Source organism: Catharus ustulatus, chromosome 1 (assembly GCF_009819885.2).
Source record: "Catharus ustulatus isolate bCatUst1 chromosome 1, bCatUst1.pri.v2, whole genome shotgun sequence".
In the NCBI taxonomy this organism is placed as follows: Eukaryota; Metazoa; Chordata; class Aves; order Passeriformes; family Turdidae; genus Catharus; species Catharus ustulatus.
The window spans coordinates 52,905,607-52,929,261 of NC_046221.1; the positions used below are offsets into that span (position 1 = coordinate 52,905,607).

Below are 23,655 nucleotides of genomic sequence, written 5' to 3' on the forward strand. Positions count from 1 at the left end.
AGAATAAGTACTTTCCCATAGGAAATCTCTAGGTAAGATGGCAGGTCTTAACAGAAATGGATTAATATCTGACCACAGTCACATCAGTCAGAAAATTAAGACAGAAGAAATTTCACACCCCCAAAAATGAGACAGGTGACCTGGCGACAACTGACAGACAGAAGGCTGAGGTACTCAACATTCTTTCTGTCTCAGTTTTTACTGGCAATTGCTCTTCCCAGATCTCTTGAGACCCTGAATCTCAAGTTTTGGGGAATGAAGAGTTCAAGCTTGGCTTTGAGTACACTGTGCTGCCCCCACTCCTTCTTTTGCCCTTGTGCCAGCTTTACTGCTGAGCAAGGTGATATTCTTTTGGCCAGTGATCAACTGTCCTGGCTGTGTCCCTTTCCAATGCCTTTGCTACCCTCAGTCTCCTGACTGGGGTAGAGAGAAAGCTTTGGCAGTCTGCATTGCACTAGGCAATAGGCAAAACATGAGTGTTGTATCAATGCTCTTCTAGGTACAAATCCAAAACACACTACCATATGGGCTGCTGAGGAGAATACTAACTCCACCTCAACCAGAGCCAGTACAACATCCAATTTGTTCAGAAGTTCAGTGTAACTTCTTATATAGAAGACTGGCAATTATTTAGCTTTTTTCCCCTAAGTATGTTGTACTTTTCAGTCTCTGTCTACACATAAAATCCTTGCAAGATACAATCTCTCTGACTCAAATATATCTTTGATTGATGTGACAGCAGTATTATTTTGTCAAACATTTGAATAGGGTGATTGAAAAAATATCTAACATACATGTGCATATGTGACTATTTATTCCCAATGACTGACCCAGTATAAGAATTTTTTCAAAAATATGTAGGAAATGAGCTGCAAAAAAAATGACCAGAGGTATGTACTGGTCACATTTTAGGTAATGAAGTGAGTTTTCATAATAATAACTTTATTTTCTAGTCTACCAAATACCGTAAAACTCAAGCCAGTTTTTCTCAGAAATGTGAATAACAACCTTTGAAAAAAATGTCTGAAACTCCCTAATTATTATTAAGGGGAAAAAAGTTTATGGGTGTTTTAATTTATTCAGTCAGTACAAGGTTTTGTGATGAAAATTTCATAAAATTGAACAAGGGGGAATTTTTATGTACTCCTACTACATAAATTCACTCAGTACACAGGTTTGCAGCTTAGTTTTACCCTTTCTGTGTCTTATGTTACATATAATTAAATCTGAACACGTTTCTCTCATCAATTCAATTTTCTAAGGTCTCAGGATGTTGTTGGCCATCTGTTCAGAACACAGAAGAGCAACTTTGGCAAACAAAATTCCCTTCTCACTCTTTCTTCTGTGTTGTTTTTAGCTTTATTCAACCTTCACCATTTCCTCATCTTAAATCTGTGAGGCATTTGCCCATAAAAATGAAGGGGTACAACTGAACCACTGTGCAGGAAGACCTGGATAGGGCTGGAAGAGTGGGCTGACAAGAACCTGTGAAGTTCAACAAAGACAAATATAAGAAGGTCTGCAAAATGATCCAAGTACTTGGAAGTCTATTGGAGGAAAGTCTGAGAAAACTGTTTAGCTTTGAGAAAGAAGGCTTGGTGGAGACCGTATCACCATTATTCTGGTATTTAAATGGTGGCTACAAAGAAGGAGACATCTTTTTACAGGAAGCCACATGGAGAAGATGAAGGGAAACGGGTTACACCTGCAGACACACAGGAGGGTAGTTTTTCACAATGAGAACAATCATCTACTGGGATAATGTCTCCAGGGAAGTGGTAGGTTCCTCTGCACTGTACACTTTTAAGATTCAGGTGGACAGGGTGCTAGGATATTTTGATTTTCTTAAGAAAGGTTGGGCCACAGGATCCTTGAGGCCCCTTCTAACCTGGCATGCTATGATTCTGTGATTCTATGACTCTGTGATTGCATTGTCTGTAGAATTCCATGTTTATTGCGTCCCTCCTTTCAAGGCTTTCAAGACTTTCTGATAGATATGCTTTAACTAAAAACAAGTTCTGAAGGTCATCTGCAGAGGGAGCACACACGTTTATGTCCTTTGCTATGCACAGTGACAAGTTAAATGAACTGATAGACATTTCTGGCGTTCAAGATCTGTGACCAACTAGATCTCTCATTTTCCTTGAACTCCTTGTGTTTCAGATATTTTTTTTATCCCCTGATTTCTAGCTAGATCTCTGTTGATGAATTAATTTGAGACCAGGATCTCTAGTTATAATGAGGTTGCCAGCAAAGAAAGACATGTTAATGGATGGGTGGGTACTCACAAGATGCTAAGCAGTAGGTGGATGTTCTCAAGACACATAAACTGGGAAGAAAGGAAGAGGGACAACAGCCCTCCTCTCAACCATTTTGACTTTCAACTCTTTTGCCTCAGTCTTTAATGACAACCTTTCTTTCTATGCCTCTTGAGTAGGTGGACAGTAGGATAGGGACTGGGGGAGCAAATACATGCCCATCTCTCTATTTCTTTCCTTCTCCCCCATTATCCTTTCTTTGAAACACATAGTTTTATGTCCGCCCTCATACTTTGTTTCTCTTACTTCCCTGATGTACATTTATACCCTTCAAATGTGACTGACTGATGTTTTAGTTGACTTACATCAAAGGGAAAAGTATCCAACTGCTTTAGAATCCTTTCCAAATCCCATTCTTAGAACATAAATACCGTGTTACATCTAGAATCAGAGTTCACTCACTTGGCTGTAAAATAGTTTATAACAGTAAACTATGAACTGCAAATTGAATCTTCCAGACAGATATGTGTTCTGAGAAAACAACAGTTTGAAAATATTGTAGCTCTGTAAGGGCAAAATCTGCCTAACTTCTTGGACGGTTTGTTTGTAGATACACCAGTGGCAAAGGGCTCACTGTCTGAACCTGTAGACAGAATTCAGTGAAATTATTGAAAATTAGAGAAAACTTAATAAAAAGAGAGAGATGACAGATATTTCTAGAACTAGTGGTCTATACATCTTTATATGAAGTCTATCAAATGGTCAAGATCATCAAATGGTCAAGATCTGGTCTGATGTGTGTAGTTACTGGAATCCTTTCTTCCCACTGCCTTTAACAGACTCTGGATAGAAAATAAAGCATTATAGGATTTAAAAGGCTCTTGTCCACCTTTCCCACTTACACTCAGATATTTGAGTTTGAAGACCGTTTCACAAAGTCATCTCTAAATTACCTTCCCTGGTGCCCTCATTTGCACAGGACTGAGAGAGGCCACGCCAATGCTGACATAGAAACAACATTGATAGGTTGTTCCTGGCTGCCAGAAATAGGTGGGAAGGACTGAAGTGCTATATTGGAACACAGAACCTGCTTTAAGGAGACCACTTCTCAAAGGACATGACTTAAAATTAAAGCTACCAAAGCAATAGAACAGAGAAAAATTGTTGATCCAAGTTGCTTGATTGCAATGCAGGAATTACTGTGTAGCTTGGGTCTCTGTTACTAATCAGGTAGTTGTCAAAAATCATGACTGTATTTACAATAATGGGATAACTTTATATGAATAGCTTCATCATTTATCTAATTCCCAAATGAAAAGTCCATTTGAACTTATGAGCAGAAGCTTCATTAATTTGATCAAATGACAGTGCACATCCATGCCCAAGTGATCCCTGAGCTACTTGCCAAATGAACCAGCTCTGGAAGCTGCACAGCTGCATCAGCATGATGCTGTGCCAACAGTAATTAGTTCTAACAGAGAGACTATACTGCACCAAGGATCAATCCCAGCATACCTGAGTGCTGATATATGTGAACATGCTCTATCTTTCTCAGAAACAGCTCAGATATCTCTCCAACATAGGGACTCATTGTACAGACTAGACACACTCCACATTTGCCTGCGGGTTACAGGCAAAATAAAGAAACATTATGAAACTTTGCACTCTTCTGAATCTTACAGTCATTTATGCAAGTGCTGAGAATGAAAGAAGAGGTAAGTAATGCTATTGATTTGATTTAACATTATATAAGAACCACTTCTCATGTGTAAATCCATCCCCAAGATACAATACAAGTGAGGTTCAGAGTCTCTCTGAACCTTTAGAACAAGCTGATATCCTGTAGGGAATAAACAATCCATCTGTGTCTGAGGGTCACCAATGTAAGTGATTGAATTGTGGACATCAAGATTAGAGACAGCCTGAGCTGAAGGGATTGATGCCTTAAGTTTTAGCTTTCATATTTTCCAAATTCTGTACTGCATTGGTATATAACTCTGAACTTCAAATAAAGTGTTAGCAAGTTCTTTTCACAGTTTAGTTAGAACAATCATTTTCCAGCCTGAGAACCAAGGATATTGTTGCAGCTTTGGGCCCAAAAAGTATAAACAACAGTGAACTGAGGAGAGCAATCTGGGAGGATGGGACTTCATAACCTGAAGCTGTCATTGGACAATTAACCCCAATATGTAAATAGACCAAAACTTATAAAAGTGTGAAAACTTGTGATCTCGTGTCCGTCTCGGGTGGAGTCATGGCTGAGCTCTTGTACTGCCCAAGGTGTATCCTTTGAAGGCCTTTATAATAAATACCTAGTTTATTCCTTTAACACTGTCTAGTCTCTATTCTAGATAGGCTCTCAAGGCATCAGGATCATGAACACATGGAGTTTGAAGTCCTGAGATACATGGATCAGGTAAGGAGTGAAGCTGGGCAAACTTGAGGAAAGCAAACTTCCAGCTCTATGAGGAGATTTTTGATAGGATTTCCAGGCAGACTGCCCTTAGGGACAGGGGAGCAGAGCAGAGCTGGCAGATCTTTATGGAAGCCTTCCATAAAGCACAAGAGCTGGCAATCTTCAGGAGCAAGAAATTAGGCAGGGAAAACAAGGGATGGGCATGTTTGACTGGGAACTGCTGGTCAAATTAAAAGGAAAGTAGCAAATGCACAGTCAGTGGAAACAAGGACAGGAAACTTGGGAAGAGTATAGAAATGAAATACAGATATGTAGGTGAGGAAGACCAGGGTGAAACTGAACCTGAGCCTGGTAAGGGATGCAAAGAATAACAGGAAGGGCTTCGACATGTATGTTAACATGAAAAGGAAGGTCAAAGAAAGTGCACCCACCCCCAATAAACAGTGCTGGAACACTGGTATCAATGGATGAGGAGAAAGCTGAGGTACTCAACACCTCTTTTGCCTCAGTCTTTAATGACAACCTTTCTTTCTACGCATCTTGAGTGGATGGACAGTAGGATAGGGACTGGGGGAACAAAACACTTCTCACTGTAAGTAGAGATCAGGTTCATGACCATTTGTGGCATCTGGAAGTGTATAAGTCTATGGGATCCAATGAGATGTTCTCCCAGAATATGGAGAGAATTAGCTGGTGGTTAGTCAGGTACAATTTTCTCTTGGTGAAGCCATGTTGGCTGTCTCTAATCACCTCTCTATCATGCATATACCTTGACATAGCTTCCACGAGGATCTGTTCTATGATCTTACAAACCAGAGAGTTAAGGCTGACAAATAGTTCCCAGGCTTATCATCTTTACCTTTTTCCAATTACTGGGAACTTTACCTGAGTGTCATGGTACAAATATCACTTGGAACTACAGTAGCAAATTCTCTCAGTACCATGGGATGCATTTTGTCAATCTCATGGCTTTACGTTTGTTCACACTCCTCCAGTGATTTTGAAGCTGAGTTGAGTTGTGATGAGAGAAACACTTTCCTCTCAGTCCTTGCTCTGATGTTCAGGGACTTGAGATGTGCAGGAAGAGAGATATGCATGCATATTAGTAAAATACTACTTCCCTGCAAAAAAGGAAGTACAGTAAGAGGTCTACAGCTATTGGCATTAACATTTTGAAGATATATCTGTAAAGTTAGTTTTAAATATTAGTGATTTCTGACATTCTGTAACTGTGTTACTGATTTCTCTCAGTGAAATTCTTGCTGTGGGGAGGAAATATTTTTAAACACCTTTTACTGTCAGTCACAGGAAGTCTAGAAACACGTATAGAAAGGAGAAGGAAATTAACTTATAAATGAAAGGTAAAAGAATGAAAACAAATACAGCTGAATGGCTTTAATCATTAAAGAAGAAATTAAAACATAATATTCAGAAAAGATAAATATAGTAATTTAAGGTGTTTTTTTCCCCCAAAGACTAAAGAAATTCATTTATGGTGAACAGAATTTATTCAATTCTTGTGCAGTTTCATTAGGAATACATAACTCTTCAGAATATCTGAAACTCCTTATGATCTTTTTAGTTTGTTTTTGTCTTGAAATTTTTACAGTATCCTGCATACCAAAAAAACAAAAACCAAAACAACCCCCCCAAAAAAAACCCCAACAACAAAACAACAAAAAACCCAAACAAACAAACAAACAAAAAAACCCACAACAAAACCCCCCCCATATCAGAAAGAAAAATAAAGGAAAACTTTTTTGCTGAATGCAGGAAAGAGCATCCACTAAAGTGGGTCTCTCATTATATTTTTGATCTTCATTTTCTCCACCGTTTGGTCTGGAGCCTGAAGGCACTTGATTCGGTCTCTGCTGTGTGCAGTATCTACAGCTGGCAGCTGTAAACTTGCAGTGACATTTCTTTGAGAATGGACAGGGAATTAGATCTACTGAGAGATGTTGACCTGATTCAGGAACAGCTGCTGTTTTCTTATGGATATGACTAAGTTGTTACATTATAAGACAAGACTGCACACAAATAAGTTGTTTGTCTATATATTTAAAAGCAGTGAACTTTAGTGCATTATTGTACTTCTTCCTTCATGATACTTTAATATCTTCTTTCTAGTAAAATTTACAATTGGACCAGTAATTTCAACAACCGGACAGATAAGCCTAAATTCTAGTTTCAGTTTATAGAAATAAAGAGTCTTTGCTGAAATCTAATGGGAAAATCATTCTTTCATAATTTCATTTTATGACTGTTCAAACATATTTTCATAAATCTGTCTGACTGAATAACTGTTTTTTTGTTCTTTCATTGCCTGTGTTGGAATAGACTCTCTCTACGGTAATAACCTTTGTATGTTGTATCCATGCTGAGCCTTGAAATTCATTATCTGCACTTGTGGTTTTAATCTTAAATATTCCAGTTGACTCAGAAGTACTGTACCAATTAACTCAGAAGTACTGTACTATACTACACACAGGCTATCTGAAACTGGCCAAAACTCTCCAGGTGCAAGGTAGCAAAAAAACCCAAAGCAAAACAAATGGTCTTTGCTTTTCTCACCTTGCAGATAGCAGTTCCTTTTCTACTGGCAGACAAACACTCACACACACAACTTGCAATATTTTGGAAAGTCATAACTATATGGGAGCTCAGTATGAAGGGATACCAGAACCCAATACAGCAGCTTTTTCATAATGAGTAAACACCTGTGTAAGGACAAAAATTAGGAAGGATTTGATTTTGATAATAATTAAGTTATTTTATCTTATTTAAAAATAATCTTAACTGCCAATGAACCACTCAAACATAAATACTAATCTTCCTACACAGTACATTAGATTGCTTTGGGGGACAAAAAGAAAAGAGTTAATGGAAGTTCCAAGTTTTCTTATAAAAGACCACGCAAAAGGCAAATATACCCCAAGAAAATAATTATTTATTATCATTATTTATTAATTATTTCAGTTATGCTAATTGCACTGCAGCTGTCTTGTAGATAAACACTTGGAAACAAGTTCCATACTTTTATGGTTGTATTTTAGCTGATGCGCAATTTCCAGCCAAGTAAGAAAAAAAATATTAACAGTCCTGCATAAAAAAGGAACCAAAAAAAGAGATGTGAAACGTCTTGTTTAAAGTCAAACATGGTTGGAGCAGGACTTGAAAAAAACCTACTTGCTTTAATTCTGAGGCAATAACTACAATTTCTGATTGATGTTACCTCCCATCCAGTCAGCTCTCTTCCAATAACTACTTAGCTGGCTAGAATGAAGGAAGGGATAAGAATGGTGACTCACTGAAGGTCTGTTGATTCATCTCATGAGAGTTTCTAATGCTTAAAAAAATACAGCAGCAATATCTCCTGATCCCTTTGGTGACAGATGATTCACACAAAGGGAAATGTAGTTAATGCACTCAGTGGAAAAGGGGAGATGCGTGTTCTCCTGTCTGTAGTGGCTTATAATATGCTTCATTATATCCTTTTAACTGAAGCATTTTACCATGAAACTGAATTGCTCCCATACAAAAGAAGGCACCAAAACAAGGGGGAAGCTGAGACATCAGAACAGAACTCTCCAATGCAGCATATAAAGGGTTTTGTGTGAGTGATAGCTATTTTTAGCTAAATAATAGCAGGTGGTAATGTTAATGAAATTAGATTTTGTCTGAGCATGGTAAAGCATCAGAGAGGTTTTTGGAGAGGAGAGAGAGTGTCTTATTTTACTATGAAAAATTGTTATGAATTTGGCACAGTTCTGAAGCTGCTGAGCAATGTGTTTAAGTGCTTACAAACAGACACAAGGATATCAACACCCTCTCAAATACATCACATTTGAATATAATAAAAAACACTCAAAACTGTAAATTGTGTAAAGTGGTAAGAGCCTGGTGCACGTTTGAAAACTAGACATCCAAACTGTCACTCTTCTGTGATGTGTTTTTATGAAAGTGCATTCCCTGTGTCCTTTTCTTCCTGTTCTATGGTGCTTTCCTTATTCTGCAATTTGTTTATTAGCTGTAGGTTCTGCTGTGGAATAAGACTTGTAAAGGTGTTTAGATGCCTGGGTGGTAGCTACTGAAAAACTTTTGCATCAGACCAGGGTCTCATGATGATATAAATTTATTGATTTTTCTGCCTGGCTGTGTAAGGTTTTGTCATTTGTAGTTCCTCCTTTATAAGCAATTTTTCATGGCTATTTATTTCTTTGTGGCTATCCAGGGTCACCATCAGGGTAAGGACTCTCTTGCACTAAGCACTTTACTATGACAATAAAAAAAGGCCATCCAAAAATATGACTCAATTTTGTTTTTAGTGTAGTAACTCTGAATATGAAAAGGGTGTGTGTGAGGGGGTGGGGTAGATGGACCCAGCTAACTGTGTCCCAGCTAACTCAAACTTTTATCAAAATTTTGAGTCAAAGATTTTCTGCTCTGGAAAATATACTTGTAATAATTTGTAGTTGCCAAAATCCAGGGTATGTTTCCCAAGATGGAAGAAAATATCTTTGGTATTGTTTGTTTATAGCAGCAGGAAGTATCTACTAAAACTACAAACCAGAATATCATGGAGTGGTACAAGAGTGGGAAACAATTGACCTTTTGGAGGTAAAAATATGTTGTCAGACTTCATGGTAATTAGAGGCAGAAAACTTGATGCAGTATGTGAGTGAGGGAGCTGCCTGGTTAGCCACCTTTTGTGAACCATTTTGCTTGAGTCTTGTGAAATGTAAAGCCAACAGGAGACCTGCTCTCTTTCCTACTGTGCAGTGGGAAAAAAATGCTGAGTGAGAGGATTTATGTATTTATAAAGCATTTCTTTCTAAGATTTCATACTAGTCGAGAGCTGTCTGCCGTGCATGATTTGAGATAAAAAGCTCTATTTTAAAAACAAAGTCAAGATATTTACATCAAGAGGCTATAAGAAGTCTAAATTATGTAGATGGCAGCCTTGTGATAGTAACTGCCTTCATGCTCTTAAAAATAGATTACTGTTTTATTAACTTGTAAATAAAATCTTACATGAAGTTTCTTTCCTTTTAAAATGTAAGAAATATATGTGTAAAGTTTCTAAATGAAAAGTTGCGAGCAAAAATATTCATTTTTCTTAGAACAACTGTAGCAAGGCAAGATAGAAAGGCAGAGCCTGAACTGAACATGATTTAAAAAAGAATTAATTTCCATTATGATTTTAACTGATTTTTTTTAAAACTACCATTTAAACTATAAAGAAATGCTGCAAATTGTTAGGAAAATCTGTGGCCAAAACTCTATATGAACATTCAGCATCTACATACAAACACCTATGGAGAAAATAATTATATTTACTTGAAACAGTCTGTTGACATAATTTAAATTAACCAGGTGCATAAATATTTTTAGCACCATTTAAAAAACACCTCCACTTTCATTATATATAATCATCTAGTCACAGAAAACCTTTTTCTATTTTAAAACTGAGTTGCCTTGGTGAAACCAATAAAGACTAATTTAGACTTTCAATAGGCTAACAGGACAATTGCTAACACTTTCTCTGAAAAGTTCAACTTACAGAAAAGAAGTAGTTTTCAGAGAACCAAGATTCTGTTTATCTCCTTAGAAGAATAAGTCTCAAAAATATCTAAATAATTTAGGCCCAGAAGACCTGTTGGATTCAGGCCATATAGCCTCAGGAAGCAATGAAGTTGGTTGGACCCTTTAATATTTCCTCATTCAAGTTACGGCATGATGTTGGTGAAAAGTGAGTGACAGTGACAAAAGACTATCAGGTCTTCATGTGCATCCTCCCCCACCCCTCCTTTCTGCTCTCTCTGATGGACAAAGTGATTAGTCCCAAGAGAACCAGGTGGAAATTGCAGGAGGACCTGTCTGGATGCTCTCGTAACTGATGTATTCTGGAGATGGGGGGAGCTGAGCTGTTTGTGATTGGCTTTGGTGCACATCAGCCTGCATAAGGGTATAACATGATGAGAGTTTTCTGGTGACATTTTATTTCAAATTAAAGGTAATTACAATGGATATGTAAACTAATGGAATTACCATATTTTTAGAGATTTAGTGTACAGTAATTTCACGATTATAATCTGCACCATTTTGACTAAAATTTTGCTCCCAACCCGGAAATGTGGCTTACACTCAGAAGCAGCTAATATATGAAAAAAGTTCAGAAATTTCCAAACCCGGCAGTGCCAGCCAGGGTGCCGAGCCGAGCACCTGCCAGTAAAACCCGGGATTGCACAATTGTTACAAATTGGTTACTCTGTTGCACGGCAGGTGGAGGCAGGTTCCATGTCGGCAGCATGGGGGAGAGGCGGGGACTCCCTCCTGCTGGCCCCGGGGCCTGGGGGGCAGGCGGGGGCTCTGTGCTGCTGGCCCCGGGGCCCGGGGGGGAGGCGAGGGATCCGTGCCTCCCTCCCCCTCCCACTGTGGGTGTGAGCAGGTTCCATGCCTCCCTCCTCCTCCCGCTGTGGGTGAAGGCGGGCTCCGTGCCTCCCTCCCCCTGCCACCGCGGTGAAGGCGGGTTCCGTGCCTCTCTCCCATCAACACCGTGGGGCAGTGCTGGGGCAGGGCGAGCGATCCCACAATCGTTACTAATTTGTTACTTTGTTGCATGTGGATCCTCACTGTGAATGAAAATGCGGCCTATATTCTGGTGCGGCTTATACATGGACAGAGACCTAAACATTGCCGACACCTGGACATGCGGCTTATAATCAGGTGCGGTTTGTAATCGTGAAATCACTGTAGTCATTAAAGGTAAGATTGCCCATAAAATCAGCAAGTGAAAAAGACATCATTGTTTAATGTGAGGCAGACACAAACAATATGAAAGCATATAATGGGTTTATCAAAGTCAAAACAATGGATATTCTTCTTTGATTTAAAAAAAAACCCTCTGATTTTTGGAAGAAGAAAATTGTTATATATTTAGCGTACTTGATTTTATTCCAAAAAAGCAGAGATGGAAAAGGGAATTGATAAGATGGGTGAAGTATAGGTCATCGGAAAATTAGAGGACCTCTAATTTGCTTTGGGTCAAGTCATATTTGGTATTATAATAAATACCTTTGCACAAGAAGTCAGCATATATCTATTCATTCTTTTTGCCAGTAATACAAGGTTGGAGAGGTCAGAAAATAATACATAGCTAACAGTATCACAGTGCAATCAGCCAAAATTCCTATGACAAATGGGCAGCACAAGAATTAATGTAATTGTAGAGGGCACTAGTAAACCATTATCAGAATTAATGTGGATAGTTTGGATTACCTGTGTTTAAGAAAGAATTCAAGAAGCGATGAGTAGGAAGAACCTTATTAGCATAACCAGAGAATGGAACAAGAGAAAATATGAGAAGAGATTAAATGAGTTCATCTTGCTTGAGATAGCAATTAAAAACTGAGAGACAATATTGATTGCACCATAAGCATGAAAGGGGAGACTAAATACCAAGAACTGAAAGCCAAAGAACAATACTGATACAAAATGCATGGCTGTGAAGAAAAGATGCAAATCAAACTGTTAGGAATTAGAAGACTTCTAAAAAACATTGACATGAGTCTGAAACAGTTCTCTAGCTGGCAAAGATTCAAACTATTTTCAATAGAGAGTTGCATAAATTTAGGGAGCTAGACATAGGTTATGCATTTTGTCTGTGTGTTACTGTGAGGATCTAAACTCAAGGATCTAGAAGATTTGTTTCTGTCATATGCCTAATAGCATCTCGCAATTTTGTGCAGCATAGTAAATATTTACTTTCTGCATACAGATGATTAGTACACATGAAGAAGGTAACAAATCCTGAGATGAACTACTGAGTGGTAATGCCAGCAGTGGTTTGCCATGTATTGCATGTTTTTAGTGCAAAGTCAGGGACAACTATGCTCTTTGAATGCTGTCTGGTTCCTACCTTGAACTTTGTGTGAGCTGATTTATAAGACACTGCACATAAAACGACTTTTAAAGTGGCATTTATGGCAATGAGAAAGGTGTCCAATCACCCTTGAAAGGAGAGGGGTAATGCTGAGGGGATGCACTGCATAGTGAAGGGTTACAAATGCCATATTGACATTGAGGGACACCAAAGTAAAACAACCTGTAACTACAGACTGCTAAAGTCCATGGTGGATACAGAAGAGTTACTGATGGCCTTAATTTCCTCTCTTAGCCCTGTGACTAATATTTTCCTTTTGTCAGTTTTAGCCTTTTCCCCAGCTGGATTGTTTATTCGCTGCTTTTGGCTTGCTCCCACATGCCATACTGGGTACTTATCCCCATGTGCTAATTCAGAACAAAATAGAGGTGGAACTAGTTTTCCCAGATGTCATAAACTGGTTTGTTTGAATATTAGGCACTTCTGCATCATCTGCCTCATCTGAAACAGAATCTTGTCTTTCAAAGAATGGTGCTTGCAGTTCTTTACACCAGTTTTTCTTTCTATTTGTTTGAAATTTTCATATTTTTCTGGAACAGGATGAGAGTTTGCAAGTACTGTTGTAAAAAATATTTGGGTCATAAATTTCCCTGAAGAATAATAACCTTTTTCTATTTAATTTAATAACTTCTTGTGGGCCTTTGGGATGAAGAGATTCCTCAGTGTCCTATGCATTCTTTGACATGTGGCTAATGCAACATGCTTTCCTAGGGGGATGTTTTACAGAAAAGTGATCTTCTGCTAGGAAAACAAAATAACAACTCAATTAAAAGAAACAATGAAAGTCACTCTGGTTTCCCTACTGAGGTGAAAAGCGAAGTGGTGGAAAACATAAGCTGTATTTAACATTTGATACCTTGAGTATCATGCGGGCAACCCATTGATATGGTAGAATTACGTTTTAGGATGCCTCTGGAGAAAGACGTGATGGAGTTAATAAAATTTGCAAGAAAATATATTAATCAGTTATGTATTAGAGCATTCAGCCTGGAGCAATGAACACTGGCTGGGCAGAACCAAAGAGCCATAGGAATCATGGTCCCTAGTCTGTCATTCATTCTTGTCTGAATTTGGAGGACTTACTTATGTCTCAACTAAGTAGTGCAGAAACAACTGAGCACCAGAAGCAGTACAGGATTTTCCATGTGCAAATGTCATATGTTAGAGTGCTATGAGTATCCCCAGCCTGCAGAACAAGTACACCCATCCTGAAGCCATGCCACTGCTCTCATTAACAACCTACTCCACATGATCCCTTTCACAGCTACCAAGTTCTGTGATCACTCCTTGGGGAGACTATTAGGGCATTTTTAAGGATTATCAGTCAAGTGACATCCCTGAATGCAGTGATTATAAATGTTTCTTTTTACAAAAAATAATAAGAAATATCTTTCCTCTCTTACATGCTAATGCCAGGATCAAACACAAGCTGACCTTTATCTCTAAGCTTCTTTTTTTTTTCTTTTGCAAAAGTGACTTGCTGTTTACTTACTTCAGAGCAGTAAGATTGAGACATAATTCATTAGTGGATTGCTTGGAGGTACCGGGATGAGAGGAGCTAGAGAAGTGAGTAGAACGTCTCATTAGAATTATATGTGTCATTGAGAGAATTTTCTGGCAACAGTGATGGTAGATGCTTCTTCCCAAATTACCACAAATATGCCCTCTTCAAATTTTGCTTTCAGGAATGCATCTTTTCCAAAACTTGGAGTATCTCTTGAACAGAAAATTCAAATGTGATCTATTTGACAAGTATCTCAGGTGTCAAGTAGCTACATTTTCATAGTCATAACTCTAAAATCTTCAGTCCATATTTCATAATTGTACAAAACCATATAGGAAAGCTCTAAAAGAGGACGCACCCTCTCTTTCTCACTCTAAAAACCAGTTATAATTTTAAAAACATCTGGAAATTCTGACCAGAAAAGGAAGCCATGCCTTACAGCAAAATTAATACCTTATTCAACTGCCACCTTTCTAGGCAATCCTAACCATTGTCAGCTGACCAGCCAGCAATTAAAATAATAGGGTTCTGTAGATTTACTGGTGTATGTTAAAATGGAGGCTTCAGGTGATTCTACATCTCTGTCACCTGTCCCATGCATAATGACAGCTACAAGCCTGACAGAGGAGTTGCTTGATAAATCAAATACCTATAGTCTTCAACCACATTCATAGTAGCATTGTATCCCTGTTTTTTTCTTGGCACTGTTCCTTGTCAGCTGTTTGGAAAAGCTATTTCTGAAATCAAAGCAACATGGTCTTCCCTTCCTTCCTCTATTTGCCCCTGAGAGATGGCAACCTGAGATTTTGCTGAAGGCACCTGAAGTTACTCCTCAAGATACTGCAAATGTCACCTCTTTTTCATATGAATCTGGAGAGTTAGAAAATTTGTGCAATTATTAGATCCTAAGACAGTAGAACAGTTAAGAATTAATAGATTCAACTAGAGCATGCAGTAAAATAATTTAATGAGTGTTCCTAGTAACAACTTTTGTGCTCAGAATAAAACATGCAAACTCCTTTCCAGAGACTTGAAGCTAAGAATTTTAATAGACTGGATGATTTGTTTCCCTACTGCATTCACCAAGTGCAGTAAGCTGATTAAAATACTGGATACTATAGAACCTTTCAGTTTCTGGTCTACAGAGCTAAGTTTATACATCATTAACCATATACTACAGGTACATACAGGTACTTTACACATAAGGGAAAAAGAAAATAAAATTTGTACATGCGGGATGCTGATTTCAACAGTTTCCTTTTGGAATGGTAAAAAGTAAAGAAATCAAGAACAGCCTTTGTAGGAAGTCATCCTGTTCCAATGAGAGAGAACTGTACCTGTATTAGAAGGCAGACAAAAGCTTCACTGTGTGAAGCACAACAGCTTTTAGTAAATATGTGGTGGTGGTCATTACGTAACAAACATTTAATACAAAATAGCTGTTCTATTAGAGAATGTGATAGGTAGCTAAAAAGCTTGCCAAAGGAAAGCTTCTTCATAATTTGGGGATAATTCTGTAATTACCTTACTGACGTAAGTTTTTGTTCCTATTAAGGAACAAATTCACATATTAATTTTACAGGACTTCTATAAAAAGGAAACAGGCTTAAGAAGCAACAGAGTCAGCTATAGAGCCATGTAAGGTACTTCTGAAATTCTCAAACTTTACTCTTCATTTAAATGAATTACAGAAAAGTATAGGTGCAGACTAGAACAAAACAAACCAAAATATGCGTAAAACAATAATTCATTAATAAATGTGTGATTCAGAAGAGAGGGTGAGTTTCTCTTTGTTACTGAACCCACAGTATTCAGCACTTTTTCAGTTGTGACCTGTAGAACAGTTAAATCACAGAAAGACCTTTTCCTGGGGCTCTGAAAATTTCAAGCAATAGTTTCCAGACAAAAAGAGTAGTGAATGCAACTATATTGAATGAATTGCTTCATACTTTTTAGCAAATAAAGTCTGCATAGTTCTTACAGTTGTTTTTCATCTTTTCTTACAGATGATATTTCAACTTCTTCCATCAAGAATTTATAATCTAAAGTTTCGATTCAGGGACATGAGGCAGAGGTTAAATTTATGCATATACCAGGTCTCAGCAAAGTCAGGGGACCTCAGGCATAGGTTTAAAATTAAAGTCTTGTTTAATGATACTCTGAACACACTGACGCTTTCTTGAACTGGTACATCTATTTAGTGAGCCACTGAAACATGATTATTATTTACCCTGAGATAAGCTCAAAAGAATTTTAGTCTCTGTAAAGTCACTTTTTAGCTAAGTGTCCAGCAGCATGGTTGGTCTGATTGCTGTGGCTGAGAATACATTCCATAAAGTACAAGAGCAAGAGGGTCTGAAGATGCCCACCTAACTTAAATTCAAAGGGAAATTAGAAATAGTTGCCACTTTACTATTAAAAAGCCTTGCCCCTTGGAAACACAAATAAGACTATTCCCTGTGACTCAATAGGAGCTATTTTGAGTCATACAAGTTGCAGATTAGAGAAATTGGATTAAGCAACGTGAACTAAATGTGAACTAAATTCATTGTAGAAAGAAAGAAAAAAAAAGTCACTGAAATGGAACTTGGCATTTTATTCTTACCTGGAGGAAAAAAATTCAAATGCACTTTAAAGGAGCTTTTAAATGCATTTTGAAGGAGTTTTGGTAGTTTCTAAATTTCTGCATTCTGATTTGTGTGTTTAAAATTTGGGAAGTGTTGAAAATGGCTGTTTTCAAATTAAATGTGTGTATGAAAATCACATTGAATCTGCATAAAAAATATAACTCATTGAGAATCCATAAGCCAACTACTTTACTTCTCTATTAGCATTAATAACTCACTAACTTTTGTGCATCAACATTCAGATCTGAATCCTTGGCATTCATGAGTAGCTCCTGCAGCAAAAGAAAACACACATGCTTTTCCCAGTGCACTGGTGATCGAGTGAAGGGATGCTGTAATGTGGTCCTAGAGGCTATAATAACAACCACACATAGCACAGATGACCTCTCCTTGCTCCTATTTATGGTAGGGTCAGGGGAGAACAAAGAAGACATAAAACTTGTTTCCCCCTAATTCAAATACTTCTACTTCCCTACGCAGAATTCAGCTGCGACTGAGGATTTCAGCACTTTCTTTGAAAAGTTTGCTCCTGGGCCATTAAAAATGGTTTGAATAATAAAATTGTCTTGACTCTTGGTGTCATTATATGGTCTTTTTCAGATCAGTGATTTTATTAACCGATAATGCTGATAAAGATTCATTTTTATGAGATTTTTAAATAGCTTTTAAATATCATATGCAAGTTTTTGGCTCTTTGGTTCCTTGCAGTGCTGATTAGGATAGTGTCTCTTTTTTCCTTCTTTCCCCTGTTTCCAAAGCAACCATGAAATAAAATAGAAAAGCACACAGAGCTGAAGATGTAGTGTTTTTAGAAATAATTCTGACATGCAATTTTGAAAACCCTTTTCAGGTCAGTGTCATTTTTGTAATTGATGTTACCAGTTTACAGTAATTTCACGACTGTAAGGAGCACCCTTTTGACTAAAATTTGGGTCCGAACCCAGAAGTGCACCTTATAGTCCAGTGTGCCTTATATAATGAACAAAGTTGCGAAATTTGTCAACCCAGAAATGTGAGCCATGAGCCAAACTGCAAAGGGGGGTGGAAGCGGGAGGCTGCGGCCGGCATCAGCCACGTGGGGGTGGGTGGGAGCGGGCAGCCACAGGCAGTCCCTGGTCAACAGAAACCATGTGGGGGTGGGTGGGAGCGCACAGCCGCGGGCAGCCCCTGGCCAGCAGGAGCTGCACCAGGAGGGAGGGAGCGGGCAACCCCACACCACCCCGAGCCACAGGCAGTCCCGAGCTGCCCTGAGCCACCCCTAACCCTGAGCCGCCCCGAGCAGCTCCGAGCTGTGGCGGCCCTGAGCTGCTCTGAACTGCAGCAACCCCGAGGTGTGAGCCGTGGCCGCCCTGAGCCACGGCCGCCCTGAGCCCCACCTCGCCAGCCAGAGGTGGGTGGGAATACCAGGGTCCATGCATGGGGACAATGTTTTGGGCTGCGTTTAAAGGCTACATCAATCTGTGAAAAATGTTTGCAAATTGAGCACCTACCAGTAAACTCCACGATGGCGGGATTCTGTTACTAATTTGTTACTTTGTTGCGCATGGCACGGAGCCTCGCTGCAAAAATGTCTGCCTTATAATCCGATGTGCCTTATAGTCGTGAAATTACTATAATTCTTCCTTGTATTTTCCCCTCAGCAAACAATTCAAATATACTTCAAGTACTCCTTTCACAAAAGGCAACTTGAAAACATGTCAAGCAGCTTGATTTGAGAGTTTTTCCAGGATTTAGAGAGCTTACACATTTTACTAAATGGTTCACATTTTTTGAAACCTACTATTCAACATAATACTTCAACTGCTGAGAATAGTAATTGGAAGCCTATACTTACATTTCAACTCCAGTTTGATAAAGTCAGTGTTCCCCAGATTCTCAAGAAACACCCCATCTGAGGCCGATGTTTTGAAGTAGAAAGAGATGTCTGCACTGGTTTCCCCTTGGAAGGTGGAGAAGTGGAGGTAAGATGATGAAGTAATGAAAGAAGCTGCGTTCCAGTAATTCCCTGCAGAGAATAGACAGGAAAGACATGTTTCAGTGGTCTCGTGAAGTCGTTTGAAAAGTTGAAGATTTTAAGGTGTATCTATGCTACAGTTCTGTCTGTGCTAAAGAAAGAACCCAAGCACTTTGATTCTTGCTAAATCTGTTTTGTTTCTCTGGGCATGGTGTGTCATGTTTCAGAAGACAGATCATGTAAATGGTAAATTTATTTTCAAGTTCTGAATTTATCATATCCAGTCATACTCAAATGTTGTTATTATATGTTTATTATAGTAACACTGAACTCATGGGAGATCAGACAGAGACGTGAAACACTAATTTGGTGTCTGCCTAACTTCAGGCATATGTTTTGCTTTCATATATTACTTCATGTGTAACTTACCTGTCTCCAAAATTATTCTACACTCCTACATCCCCTCCTAAAAATGCAACCATGTCTATTAGAAGTCTATCAATTTAAATCACAGGAAAATCCAGTAAATGAAGCTAATCAATACAGATACAATTAACATATGCGGCTAATAGTCCCCTAGCACATTCCCACTGGAGAAATATAATAACTAATAACATCCAAGAACTATTACTGTACTTTAACTAGAATGACAGTCAAATTCAGTGCAATGTAGTATTACAATACAAAAAAAAGCCATATGATATAAGAGCAAGATTCTCTTTACAAGCAGATCAAAAAATTCATGAGAGAAAGCTTTGGGGTGACGCAACTGCTGCCTTCCAGTACCTGAAGGGAGGTACAAGAAAGATGGAGAGGGACTTTATACAAGGCTGTACAAGGGGAAATAGCTTCAAACTGATAACCAGTAGGTTTAGATTAGATATTAGAAGTAAATTCGTTACTGTGAGGGTGGTGCAGGACTGGAACAGGTTGCCTAGAAAAGCTGAGGGTGCCCCATCCCTGAAGTGTTCAAGGCCAGGCTGAATGGGGTTCTGAGAAACCTGGTCTAGTGGAAGGTGTCCCTGTCCACAGCAGAGATGTTGGAACTAGGATATCTTTAAGGTCTCTTCCAACCCAGGCTATACTTTAATGATTCTATGATGATGATATAGATGATAGGGTAAGCCAATGAGAGACTGAAAGAGCTCATTCTAGTTTCATCAAGAATGCTTATGTATCCAGTTTCAGAAATTCATTATAATATCACTCTTGATGTCATCACAGTTGAATCATTAGTATTCCAGCTAATAAACACAATAATAAACTACTCTCCATTCCAGTAAAACTTCCAGATATTGATTTTCCATTGTTTGATTACTGAAGTAGGTGATAATGCTAATTATTTGTTGGGTTAGCACTGGATGAATATGAATGAGGATGGCTGAAACTTGAGAAGATCAACTATGAGGATATATTATACCACTGGCCCATACCCATGTCAGAAGTTTTATTATTTGAGTAATTATTAATCTCTATTCAAATTTAAATTGAGCATCTGAATTAACAGATGCTTTTAGGTATCAATACATGCATACTATTGCTTCCCATAGTGCTATTTCATACCCTTCATTTAATTCTCTCTCAAGGATGCTAGGCATTTGGAAAAACAAGCAACTTTCCATTTACAGTGATTTCACGAATACAAGACGCACGGACTATAAACCGCATCTCTGGGTGTTGGCAAACATTTCGCTCCTTGTCCATAAATAAACCGCACCTGAGTATAAGCCGCTCTGTCGTTCACAGCGAGGACCCACGTGCAACAAAGTTGCCAATTAGTAACAGAACTGCGTCAGGGCGGGGTTTACTGGCTTGGCTCAGGCTGTGCAGGCTCGGCCCGCTCAGGGCTGCCGACAGGGCCAGGTGGCCCAGCCTGGCGCTGTCACTCGGCACTGCCGCTTGGGGCCGGCCGCCGTTGCCACTGGGCTCAGTCACCCCGGCCCGGCGCTGCCCCGTGATGGCAGGCAGGGACGGAGCCCCCGCCGCCTCCCACAGCAGCGGAGGCAGGTGGGGACGGAGCCCCCTGTCTCCTCCCCGAGCCATGGCGATGGCAGCACGGGGCCCCTGCCTTCCCCCCAGGCCGCGGTGATGGCGGCACGGGGCCCCCCCGTCTGTCCCCCGGGCTGCGGCAGAGGAGGGAAGGACAGAGCTCTCCCGCCTCTCTCCCCACCCCCCGTGCTGCCTGCAGGGAGCCAGGCTCCACCCGCAGCGCAACAGAGTAACAATTTGTAACAATCGCGAAATGCCGGCTTTTACTGGCAGGTGCTTGGCTTGGCACCCTGGTTGGCACTTCTGAGGTTGTAAATGTCAGAAAATTATTCATATATTAGCCGCTCCTGAGTATAAGCCGCATTTCCGGTTTGGGAGCAAAATTTTAGTCAAAACGGTGCAGCTTGTATTCGTGAAATTACTGTACTTCAATGCATATCAGGAGGAAAGTTGTAATTGAGATTTTATGTGTGAATAGGAGTAAACACACACTTGAACAGTGAAAAGGGAAGAAATAGGCATTCATGAAACAGGTATGGGTTTGTGAATTTACCAGTTAGACTAGATCAACTAGCTTTCAACATGTATTACTATTTACGTTGCTTATACAACTTTTACAATTAATTTCCAGATTGAATGTTACTAATGACTTCTATAGAAATGTCAATAATCTTCATAGCATAACCATCTGCACATTATTTGCAAGGTTGTTCTCTGAAAATATAACTAGTGATAAAGCAGCACAGATAAGAAAGATCTTGAATTTTATTTTCATTCATGGTTTCAGGTCTCTTTCTCACTTTTAGAAGTGCTCTCTCAATATTAGGGTTGCTTATGGCCTAGATGCTTTGTCAATAATCTGTTAATACAGGGTCCAGATGGACTTTGTATATGCTTTTCCACTTGCAGATGTACCTAGACATCTCAACTTTCTTTTCCTGGGACCTACAAATATGCCAGCTGCTGGCAAACCCTCAAAAAAGATTTTACTTTACTTGCTGAAGAAACTCACATGAAATAAGCAGGACCCAGACAAAAAGCCAGGAATATATTAATACAATCTGTTCAGGAGCTAATTTAGCTGCCCTTAATACTGTCTTTGTGACCTAAATAAGTATTTTAGATCCCTAGTTTTTAGCTTTACATTCCTTGAATATTACCAAACTTGTAAGCCTAAGATATGAAGAACACACGACAAGTAATATCACTGTGAGCATGAGAGCTATAAAATTCAAGTACTACTGGAGACAAGTCTTTCTTCAGCGAGAAAAGTGTCCCAGCCACCTCATTTCACCAAATGAGACCAGTACAGTAAATTATTATAATTAATATTGCAATACAGAATAGAGGCTGTTATATGAAACAGCTATATTTTTTGCAGTATTGTGTTTACATGTTTCTAATTATCTTGCAAACTTGAAATAATAAAATGCAATTTGACATAGAGTTTAGTCTGCAATGCTGGGAACACTGTGGGTTAAGTCCTTAACTATGAGAGTGCATAACCGAAGTGCTGGTTTGACTTTACAGGGCAGTAGTTTTGAGTTGTATGTGACAAGTCAGACATTTCAGGGTTTTTAGGATTGCTATTGTTTGTGGGTTTATCCACCAGAGTCCAGCCCTATGGCAAAGATTTCACACCTTTACCACAGCACACTAGCAAGGAGGACTGCTGCTTCTGAGTATGACTGCAGGGCCAGATTAGCTGGTGGGTTCAGATGGAACCTTTATCATCACCTTTTTACTGAAACAAAATGAATCAATTTTTATTTAGAGCCACATCCAGCCTGCTGAAGACATCCATCACTAAGGATTTTACATTTAATTCAAAATGCTGTGATTTGACTTTGCTGAAAATCTTGGTTGCAGATGTTATTGGTGAGAGGATAAATACAATGTGGATAGAATGGGGGAATCTACACCTTGAGAGAGACATTTTCAAAGACTATTAATGAGAAATTCCTATGAAGATAAAATGACGTTTTTGCACTCTAGTATACATTCATCTTTCGGCAGAAAAGACTATTTATTAAGAGTAAAATAGAAATGTTTTGCTAGACAAAAATAATGATTTTTGTCAAAAATATCTTTTGATAAAAAAACTCCTTAAGGAAATACTGTATAAAAATCCACTTTATACACATTACTACAATTTTGTTCTAGGAACTTTTGCCAGTCACTATGCCTCAAAATTTCTTTGGTACATTGTCACAATTCTTTCCTCGAGTAGTTTGAATGTATTGACCCTATAGATATTTTTATCCCACTTTAGGCTGACAAGCTGTAGATGGAGAAAACTGGGATTGGAACATAAACCCCAGAGTACAGGTATGGCAGCAGGAATATCAGACAGAAGGTGGGAGAGGGAGTTTATTTAGAATGAACACTAGAAATGGTAAGTTTTTAATTTATAAAAATACCAGAGTCTAAGGATGACTTTTATTGTATTATCTGAAATATAACATTATAATTTTACTTTCTTCTTTGTAACCTCAACTATAATTCTGTAATGAAGACCACAGCTCTGTTGTGCAGTTCTGTTGTTTTAAACTCACTTAGTGTTTAAATTTGATTTAAACCAGTTAAACAGGTACAGAGCATGCTGCTGTCATGGAAGCACAAATGCAAATCAATCAAGACACCAGACAAGCCTTTTCAGTTGTTTGCAACTCAAGATAAATGTGGAGATCCTCAAGACATGGCTGTGTTTGTCATAAAATGGTATGTTTCTTGGTGAGGGCTGTAAGCCTTAGGACACAAAGCACACAGAGACAGGCAAGGCGATTGCTGACCACGACACCAGAGAAAACTACCATGGATGTTTGCCTGGATCCAAGTAGGAATCAGAGTCATAGTTGAGACAGAAGTGCTTCAATGCACCAAGTAACACTTCATGATTCTGTTTTCAATTTGTGTCAAAGTTGCTCACAGCTCTGCTTTTCTGCTGTGAAAACTAAAATCCAAC

The 23,655-nt window shown here is 38.9% G+C and overlaps 1 protein-coding gene across 1 annotated transcript in view; it reads right to left on the reverse strand.

The window, feature by feature from the left end:
- The window catches only part of CNTNAP2 (contactin associated protein 2), a 1,181,910-nt gene that overhangs the window by 96,228 nt on the left and 1,062,027 nt on the right, over positions 1–23,655 (reverse strand). Inside the window, 1 exon segment of the mRNA XM_033052691.1 lies at positions 18,578–18,752. Within this exon segment, the coding sequence (XP_032908582.1) occupies positions 18,578–18,752 (175 nt within the window).